The sequence below is a fragment of the Adiantum capillus-veneris genome, chromosome 2 (assembly GCF_014529385.1).
Source record: "Adiantum capillus-veneris isolate H3 chromosome 2, ASM1452938v2, whole genome shotgun sequence".
Classification (NCBI taxonomy): Eukaryota; Viridiplantae; Streptophyta; class Polypodiopsida; order Polypodiales; family Pteridaceae; genus Adiantum; species Adiantum capillus-veneris.
The window spans coordinates 35,577,719-35,588,095 of NC_140932.1; the positions used below are offsets into that span (position 1 = coordinate 35,577,719).

General features: G+C 45.6%; 1 protein-coding gene across 1 annotated transcript in view; it reads left to right on the forward strand.

Annotated features, from left to right (window-relative positions):
* LOC147462623 (uncharacterized) overlaps positions 1-8,864 on the forward strand; it is a 31,580-nt gene extending 22,716 nt beyond the window's left edge. The window contains exons 3-6 of the mRNA XM_086526831.1: positions 7,367-7,444; positions 7,530-7,584; positions 8,247-8,296; positions 8,406-8,864. Coding sequence (XP_086382957.1) covers positions 7,367-7,444; positions 7,530-7,584; positions 8,247-8,296; positions 8,406-8,445 — 223 coding nt within the window. The 3' untranslated portion in view covers positions 8,446-8,864. The remainder of the gene's footprint in view (positions 1-7,366; positions 7,445-7,529; positions 7,585-8,246; positions 8,297-8,405) is intronic.
* Positions 8,865-10,377: the final 1,513 nt, after the last annotated feature.

Sequence of the window (10,377 nt, forward strand, 5' to 3'; positions counted from 1 at the left end):
GGCGTGAAAGTATATCTTGTGTGTGTCTTCTTCCTTTGTACTTGAGAGGCATTGTATTGGAAGGAGATTGATAAGGTCAAGAGAGCATGATCCACTGCAATCCCAACCGGTCTGGGTCCCACCTTAAAGTCTTGGATACTAGAAATAAAGCTTGGTGAAGTCATGACATAATCCACTGTACTGGCCCCATGCTTGTGCGGGAAGCATGTGAATCCCCCAGATAAAGGGAAATTCTCTAGACCATTAAGTATGGCCAAGCCATGTGTAGTTGCCATCTCCATGAGATGTCTCCCATATTCAGTGTGTTCTTTATCCTGTGAATTTCTAGTAAGCCCCTCTTGTGATAAATCCACTTCTCTGAGCATTTCCTCAGAAGTATCATAGAATACTGCCTGAGAGTTGGCCGTTCTGGCATTAAAGTCTCCTAAGAGAACGATGTCTCCATCTCTAGAGAACTCCCATATGTCATTATTCAATATGGAGAAAGGGGACTGTCCTTAAGGTGAGGAGTAGACTGATGTACTTGGAGGGAAGTAGCATATAGCGATATATAGAAATCTACCTGTCTCGGCTCTCATTCTCACCCACATATACCTTGCTTGTTCATCTTTCCTGATAATCTGTAGTAGTGGTCTCAGCTCCTCTTTAAATAAGACTGCTACTCCTCCTGAACCCCGGCTACCTTGTAGAGATCTCTTGTCTGGTCGACCAGCTGTTTCCCATAAATACCCCTTCACGTGTGGCATAAGTTGTCCCGGTATCTGGTGTGTCTCTGAGTAGAAAACTATGTCTCTGTCCCTAAAGCTGTCTTCAAAGGCACCTACATCTAGCCTATATGATCCATTACAATTCCACGCCGCTATCCGGAGCGTCGCCCCATAGGTCTCGCACTGTCATGATGAGCGCTTTTCCAGAACCACTACTTTCCCTCCTCTATAAAAGGCAATTTTCCCCTTTTCTCTTGCTGCCCTGATCTCTGGCATCAACTCTTGCATGTGTGCCACTTTTGCCAATGTAAGGTCATCTCCCAGGAAAATACCGGTTTTCTTAAGAGTTGGCCTCTTCTTTAGAAATTCTTTCCTTATTTCTATATTCGGGAAGCGGAGAACAAGTGCCCTATCCTTTACGTTTCCCTTCTCGTCGATTCCTTTCTTGCCCACTCTCCATGCACTTGTGTGAGTAGGCTCTGTGATGCCCATGCGTTGTAGCAGTTCCCTCACTTCTTCATCTACATTCTCTTTGTCTTTGACTCCTGTGACCCGCACATACAGAGCCCGATTCTTCCTTTTCTGCTCTTCCTCAATGGTCATATTAATAATGGTGGAGGTAGGTGTGGTCTCAGGCATCTGGGCCTTCCCTTTCTTCGCATCCTCAATCCATTTCTCTGCTTCATCAACCTTTTCTTGTGTCTTAACAAGACGTTCCGCCCATGAAGATGCCGTTTTCGATTTCTGTTCATCTCCTTCCCGTAGAGCTTTCATCTGATCCTTCATGTTCTCAAGCTCCTTTAGCACCGAAGGTTGGTCGTCTCCCTTCTCCTTAGTTGCAGATTTGCAAGCCGCAAGTTCTCCTTTTAGCTCCTCGATTAGTGCATCTTTTCCCCCCATGTGCTTTTCCATATTTGTTTTCCATGCTTCAAAACTTGCTACTGCCTCATCGAGTTTCTTTTGCATAACGCATTCTGTTACATTTACTTCGGCCTTGATTAGGTTTCGTAATTCCGTTTTCACGGTTTGAATTTCCTCATTCTGTATCCCCCGGATCTCTCTCCTTAGTTCTCTCATCATGTCTCCATACATGGAGTTCCTGTAGCTCTCAGCGTCGCGTGCATTTCCTTCCTGATGTCATCCCTCATATAGTTTAGCTCTGATTTGAGCATCACCTGGACCTTCTCCATTAGTAGCTCATCATGTATCCTGGAGGTTTTCCCGACTCGTAAGGATCCTGGTGATAGTACAGTATCTCTGTTTCTCCGTTTGAAAGTAGCCGTCGTTTTTTTTGGTGTGGTGTAGCTATCTACACCCGGGCCTTCCCCTTCGGTAGGCGGATCCATCGACCCGAGCCACAAATGTGGGGTAGGGTACTAGGGTGAGGGACTGAGAGTAAGGCAAACTTAAAAGTTTATTTTAAAAGCTTAAAAACCTTTAAACTTTAAAAGTTTATTTCAAAGCTTAAAGGCCTTTAAACTTTAAGGCTTAAAATCTCTTTTATCTTAAAATTTCCTTAAGGCTTAAAATAAAATTGTGTAGGAGATATTGACTTTCTACGCGTAGAACAACTGGGGCGTGCGTAGGTCTGTCGGACGTGCTACGCGTAGAACAGCGCGGGACTCTCGCGTAGGCCTCAGCAGGAGTACGCAGGGCAGTGCGTGCAGGTCTCAGGGCAGCGCTGAGAGAGGCCCTGTCGTGCTCTGCTCTGCAGCCTCCGCCTCGTCGCCAACGCCCTCAGCCCTGCAATCGTTCCTCTGCGCGCTACTGGTTTTCAGTAGTGAGCAGCCCTGCGCATAAGCCTCTGCAGCCTGCGCATTCTCATGCAGTGCCCGCGGTGCTCCTGTGTATGCTTCCTTTCGCCCTCAAATGTCTCTGCTGCCTCCTGCGTACCCTGTTTCCAGCCTCTGACCAGCCGGCGGGTGTGCAGAGAGAGCGTGAGGGGTGGGGCTGCGTGGGCTGAGGCAGAGAGAGAGAGAGAGAGAGAGAGAGAGAGAGAGAGAGAGAGAGAGTCTAAGTGTGTTTTTCCAAAATTGGGTCTCCCTACTACTAGAAGGCACCGAAAGTGCAAAACAGGAACAACCAAGGAGGAATTCTTGAACTCTAAAGGTGGTTGTTGAAAAATGCAGAAGTTGAGGGCAATTCAACGAAGAAGGTAGCAGAGAGAATTGAAGACTCAACTGGAGAAGAAGCTTCGAGGAGTACTCAGCAGAGGGGAAAGAGGATCCCCCGCACACAAAAACAGGCTTCCAAACAAACCACATGCAAACAGGAGGAGGTAACAAAAACTAAAAGGACGAGAGGAGGGATAGTGAGGGGGTTGGGGAGGGGACCCTCAAGCAATCCAACTCTCACACACTGACACATGCCCTCAACTCAACATTCACACAAGCACACAGACAAAAGACAAAAGAACTTAAGAAGGCATTTCACAAACACACCCAACATATGCATAGTGCATACCACACACAAAACAGATATTCCATAGGCAAGCACACACAACACAAACAGACACAACACATACTCATGGACTCAGGCAAAATACACACCTACATATGCAGTCAAGAAGAAGCACAACACACAGCACAGACAATGGAAAAAAGAAGGGGAGGGGGGAGGGCAGCACTTGCGAATCATGAACAAGTAAAGGCAAGGACAACTAGATAGTGACCACAAGCATGGGGTGGGCAGAGAGGCAGCAAGCCCAATGTAATGGGACGAGAACCACCTGCCAACTTGAAAGTACAAACTCAATAGACTTTTAGGCACTTCAAAACAATTGAATCGAAAGAAAGCCTTCACATGAGACACGGAGTCCCATAGTCCCCCCCACCAAGAGTGCATTGGCCCCAAACTGTGGCGCCCCTTTCGGTATTTCTTTATATTGCTTCGACAAGGTTCAACACGTGCGACTTTGCTCTCTATCTTCCGTGGGTAGCATGCGAGAGAGTGAGTCATAGTACATATTCAAAGGTCCTTGGCCATTCAAAAGCAGTTATATGAAAAGCAATAGGTTCTAAAAGCATCTGATCCCCAAAAGCTAGCTCCCTCAGGGGCTGTCCATATAGCAGCAGCACATCATCAATTGTCAGCGTAATTTATGGATTTTCATATAGTTGCCACGCCAGCATGTCAACGCAAATCGTGGGCGTTCGTACAACAAGCCATGTCATCACTTATTACGCATTGTTGGAAGTGTGTGTTTGTGTGCTTGGTTTACTTTATCCCCCATCAGCCGGGGTTCCATAAGTTGGTGAGGACTTCTTGTTCTTCTTCTAGGGTTTAGGCCCCTTGGCCAGGATCTACAGGTTGGCTAGGGTCTTTAGTGGCTCGCCTAGAGCAGGATCTATACCAGCTATTCTTGAGTCAGGACTCGCGTGAGGCATGACTGCTCTTTCATGAGCACTCCCCCCCCCCTGCCATCACTTCTACAAAGGCCTGGGGCCAGTATGCATCATCTCTGTACACAGTTCCTCAGCAGCCCCCCCGATCCATGCCCACACACATGTGCTTTTTTCACCGCTGAGATGGTGAGGAAGGCCATTGACAGGATGAGGACTGGGAGAGCATATGATCATGATGGCTTAGTGGCTGAGCATTTCACGCATGCCAGAGATTTACTAGCAGAGCTTCTAGCAGTTATGTTTAACCGTGCCATGTGTGAGGGCTTGCCTGATACTTGGAGCCTATCTACTATTGTACCTATCTTCAAGTCGGGGGACCCTATGGAACCTAAAGGAATTATCGCACTATCATGATTGGACACACATTGGCACGGTTGTACGCATCTATTCTTGAGCAGCAGTTGAGTAGATGGGCAAAGAGGGACGGGATACGCGCAGCCGGGCAAGCAGGTTTCAGGAGGGGTTTTTCTACACTTGACCATATCTTGACACTCAGAACCATCATTAAGGAGGGCAGATCGCGTGGGAGACGGATCTATTGTAGCTTTGTGGTTTTTTGCAAAGCATTTGTCACAGTTCCCAGAGATAGATTGATGCGCAGATTACAGCAGATGGGAGTACCCACAAAGCTCATCTGGGGGGTCATGGCATTATACAGGTCAGTAGTAGGGCATGTACGCACCCCAGAGGGTCTATCCACACCGGTTTACTCCACTATTGGGGTGAAGCAAGGCTGCCCGCTCTCTCCTACTATATTTGGTATGTATGTGGATGAGGTTTTTGACTACATTGAGAGAGATGGTGATAGAGGTGCACAGCTGGCAGGGACATGGATTCCACTATTGTTATATGTTGATGATATTGTGTTGATCTCCGACTCTCCGGAGGGGATACAACGTCACTTGGATGCTCTGCATCGGTTTGCCCAGGAAAGTGGTTTGTCCATCAACCTTGGTAAAACCAAGGTCATGGTATTTAATACCACCCCATAGTGGATCAGGTCAGCGCCAGCATTCACATACGGCCAAGAGAAGGTGGAGTATACAGATGCTTACACTTACCTTGGAGTGGTTTTTAGTGGGCCAACATTTTCATTGAGGAGGGCAGCAGAGACTAGATTGACCAGAGCCCATGCAACATTGGGTAGATTGGAAAGGATATGTTCACAGGTTCAGTTTCAAGAGCTTTGGACGAAGCTCTGGCTCTTTGACACTTTGGTGGCTTCTGCATTGCTTTATGGAGCTGAGATTTGGGGACCTTCATTGGATCATCACGGGAGGACAGGCCGCAGTGATGGCTGGGGGAACATGGAGAAGCCTCTGGTCTCTATGATCTCGCGGCTCATTATTAGAGCCAAGGCTTCAGTACCACGTGCTATTGTACGAGCAGAGCTAGCTGCCCCCCCACTAGTGGTTGAGGCGCTCACCAGATCTGTCTCCTTCATACACCGCATGTGGGAACTTCCTAGAGACAGATATGCACGCCTTGCACTTGAGTCCTCTCGACAATTAGCCATGCAGGGAGACACAGCATGCTGGTATGGGGAGATGGCATCATGGTTTCAAGTGCATGGGTTCAGCATAGACAGATTGCCTCCCTTCCAGTACTCTCTGGATGTGCCCTCTCTGACTCTTACACAGTCCGAGATCACCAGGCTCATTCGCCAGGACTTGACTCAGCTAGACACCAAGAGGACATGGATACAGCCGGCACAGGAGCTGGGCATGAAGATGGCTTTCTACAGAGAGCATCTCCTCCAGCTTACGGAGGATGGTTTTGTGACGAGGCCGAGATACATGGACACCCACTTGTCTCATGGGATATGATGTGCTATTGGCCAGATACGCACATCCTCACACCAGCTGCGGATTGAGACTGGGAGATACAGCGGAGTACCAGCAGAGGCTAGGACATGCCCCCTGTGTGACATCGATGCTGAGACAGAGTTGCACTACACATGCCACTGCCCCGTCTACTACGAGATACGAGGCCGCTTCCATTGCTTGTTCAGAGAGGGCTTTGGACCATTCTCTAGAGTCATACGGTATAAGGATCAGAGATGCCTGGGTTTGTTTTTGCTCGAGTTGCGCAGACACAGAGAGAGCCTAATGAGAGGAGAGGCCAGCTAGTCTCAGAGACGGATCACAGACTTCTTTAGAACTGCCACTGGACACCCGGAGGAGTTACCACCACGGCAGAGCTCGTCGCCTCACACCAGAGGCACACTGATCGACCGAGCGACTGAGCTGGGGAAATCCAGACGCCCACGACTGCGGAGGACTACACAGCATCGACGGAGGCTGCATTAGAGGATTCGGATCACTTTGGCTCGACATGCACGACGCCCGGTCAGACTACTGACCATGGAGGAGATTGATGAGATCCACCAGTGACCGATGCTGGATCTCGTGTGATCTAGCTATCCCGGCTAGCTGTTTAGCTGCTTAGTTCACACCTAGCAATTCATGATTCCATAGTATTTCATTTTGTCATCTTGTTACTCTGACTTTGTATCAGATCCACCACATTGTAACTTTCTGGTCTCATAGGTCACTTTGGCCTTTTGAAGACGTTAATATAACATCTCATTTCATCTCTCTCTCTCTCTCTCTCTCTCTCTCTCTCTCTCTCAATTAACAATCCTGTAAGTGAAGAGGCCCTCGCGGTAACTTCCTGAATTCTAGGCTATGCAAAATTTCCTGTAGCCAAAGTTTCCATGTGCCCCCTTGGAGAGAGAATGCTAGGCAATGACTCTAGCGGCCAGTTGGGGGTCTTTTACCCACATCCCCACCGCTACGTCACATTCACCCACTTCTGAGTGCTTCCTGTCACTAAGAGTGCCTTTTTTGACGTCAGTTTTCGATCTGGGAAAACATGTCAGAATCTTTGCAGAAATTCTGTAGCGGCTTTTGAATGTTTGAAAGGGCTCTAGGGCTTCCGGAGCTTGGAATTTCTGTTCCTGCTAGCTTCATAGCTCCGTAGGGCATGGGCTAAAGCTTTCAGCCGTTGTAACTGCATTGTGTTTGAAGCAAAACTGAAACATGTTTCAGGGTCGACCTGTGCAGGAGGTATATGTACCAAAGTTTCCTTCAGTTTCCAAACTTTGCTGGTTTTCTAGTAGTTTGCCAATCTGTTTTGCGGAGTTTTGACTACACGACATGCAATTATAGTCTGCTTGCCATGATAAACACAAAAAATGTTTGTTTTTTAATGTGTTCAGAACAGCTGTTAAGTGTGCATATTCTTGAAGTGCAGGAGGATTACATGCACTAGGTGTCGTCGACAATGTGTTCAATGCGAAGAGGAATTTTGTTCTGTGTGTTCTATATTGGAGTAAGCTCTGCAGACCACAGACCAGATTGTTTAGATTAGATTAAAGTTAAGAGTTGGACTAACACGTGTACGGCTGTGTCACCAGTTTCAACGAGCGATATGACCGGGCCTTCTGTCTGGATTGCTATTCATCCATCCCGGTAACCACCTCCAGATAGGCCTTTCAGATCTCGGTGAATTGTTTTTCCACTTTGTGCTATGGTCATAATGCAGCCAACACATTCAAGCCCTTAAAAAAGTGATTGTTTATACATGACAAATTTTTTCATGGAGTACTGTCACAGTTCTTGTTATAACCTAGTTACCCAATGTACATTGTGCAAGTTCTTCTTGGAGCTTTCCCTATTTGATGTGCCCATCTAGTAGCTGGTTGCAATTGAAACTGCTCCAACTGTAAAAGAATTTAATTACCAGAAGATAGTTCAGCGCTTGCCTTTGTTGGAGAGGTGAGGGTTTCCCTTGCACAGCATACCGTAGGGTCTTACAGTAGTCATCTGGTCACTTGTGAAGCGAAAAAGTGTCGTACAAATATTCCTGTCACATGTTTTTGATTAATGGCATTGACTCTAGATATCTGAGTACATTCGATGATATGCATTATGCATGGCAAAATTGTACCCATGCCTGTGGGTGGATGCTGAGGGTAACCCACCTCCTGAAGGGGCTGTCCTGATTAGTGGGTCTACGACATGCAAGTAAAAGATGTAAGCATTCATATGGGGCGGAAACATTCATGACAGCAAGGCATTTTGGAACCATGTTGAATTGTGATGATTTCTACTAGCTTGTAGCTTACTTTCAGATTCGGTTCAAAGTGCTGTTGTCTTGCTGCTCCTTGCATTGTGGACACAGGCAAGTTCTTGAACGCTGGGGTACATTGGTTATTGTATGCACGCAGACATGGTCTAAGTTGAGATCACCATGAGTTCATCACATGTCTTCTCTCTCTGATTTTGTGCAGTCTACATGGCCTGCGTTTGGCAAAGTCCGATACATATTGAATGTCTTCGATGGAGTTTCAAGTTAGTTACAAGAGTGTGAAGCGTCAAGAGCCTAAAATTTACTGAAAATCTCTCTTTCAACTCTTCCTCCTTTAAACTGATTTGAAGTTGTACCAATACGGATTTGGTAGTTAGAGCTCTGCATTGCACTCTATTGTCATCAAAAGCCTTAATTTGATGCATCCAAATGGTAGGACACCTACATCGTGATGTAGGTGCACCTATATGCAAACATGTGGCAGCATTTCGACGACCATCTGTGACTGCAGTCCTCTGTTGGAATTCTTCACCCCCTTGCTCTGGCACACCTCTATGTTGATGGACGCTGATTTGCAGTTGGGTTGGCATGTTGATTTGTCATTAATCATTGTTTATTTTGTATCCGCTAAGTGGATTGATATGTATCCACTACATGGATAGTCTAAGGAAATTAACAGCAATAGCAAAAAAAAGGATTCTGGATAGTCTAAGGAAATCAACAGCACTAGCAGAAAAATGATTTGCTTTATCTTAATAAGCTAAGAAGGTCGAGGTGTCCAAAGACAATGACTCATGGTTTAAAATTGAGATAGACATATACCTATGGCTTTGGAGAAGGTTTTATTTTTATTGCTACTGCCCCATGAAGGTGATGAAGGAGATCGTCAACTTTGGGAGAGTGATACATGTGGAAAGATAGTTGCAATGCAGAGTGTTTGTGGGATGTCAAGACAAGTTTTCATTGACAGGGCAACATAGCAACCCACTATTTAAACTTATACCACAATTTAAATCTCGTGCCACCAAAGTTGCAATTGAAATAACATAGCAGAGAACCACTTGTATCTTGGAGACTACAACTCTGCTTGCAATAGTTGAAAGAATGAAAACAATAAGCTTCTGGCACAAGTGATTATTGACAATCAATCATCAACAATCTTTCAAACATGGCAATGTGCAAACGTTGTGCAAATAGAGAGTTGTCTTGCCATGGCTACATGTAGAGGGGGCCTAGTTGAGGGTAGAAACCAAGAGGAAAAATAGAGAAAGCCAACAACTTAAAATTTGACAAACTTTGATTTTAGAATAACCAACTGTATAAGATTAGGATGCATGTAAGTGACTTGTCGTGCTTGTATGTGTGCTTGCAAGTAAGATTAGAAGTGTTGGTGGCATGGTTACTACTAGAAATACATATTTACATGATGATAAAAAAAGGTAAAGAATCACAATGGCATGTTAAAAGAATTTAATCATCGTAGATGATGTTGTGTTTGGGAGATTGGAGTGTGTAAATTGAGCTAATTGTGTGAGAAAAATTTTGAGGGATGGGTTTGTGAAAGAGAGTAATAAGTATATGGTGGAGTGGTCTACCAAATGGTGAAGTTAGTTCTAGTAATAAGGAAATGGAAGTTGTTGCTTATCCAAATTTCGGACATTCGTTTTGAAATTCACCAACAATTAATTTGTATTGTTGAAATATCAAGCTCAACACAATGTACATGTGGATGACTTGTTGCCCATGTTTGTCACTAACACGAGGTAGCAAACATGAGAGGCACACATGATCGTACGGCAAATCGACTTCTCCAACTTGGTCTACCTATTGTGAGTGATGACTACTTCGTTTATAAGCTCACTCCCTAATGGCTTCACATTGAACGTTGCACATAGGCTCTTATTATGTTGTATTTCCCACTTATGTTTTGGAGACCTTACCATTATTTTGAGCAGTGAACAAGAAGCAATTTTCAACCTCCATCTCCATTGTGTGCATGTGTGTACTTGACCAATTAAATGGTTTGCTCAATCTTTTTCTTAGTTTTGTGCGAGTTCGTGGCTGCGTGTGTGTCTTCCCTTGTGTTGGTGCAGTGTGTGCAAAGGAGAGAGAGTTTGAGCCAACATAGCACGGATTGTAGTTGTTTGATGATGTGGGATGGTATATCTATGAGT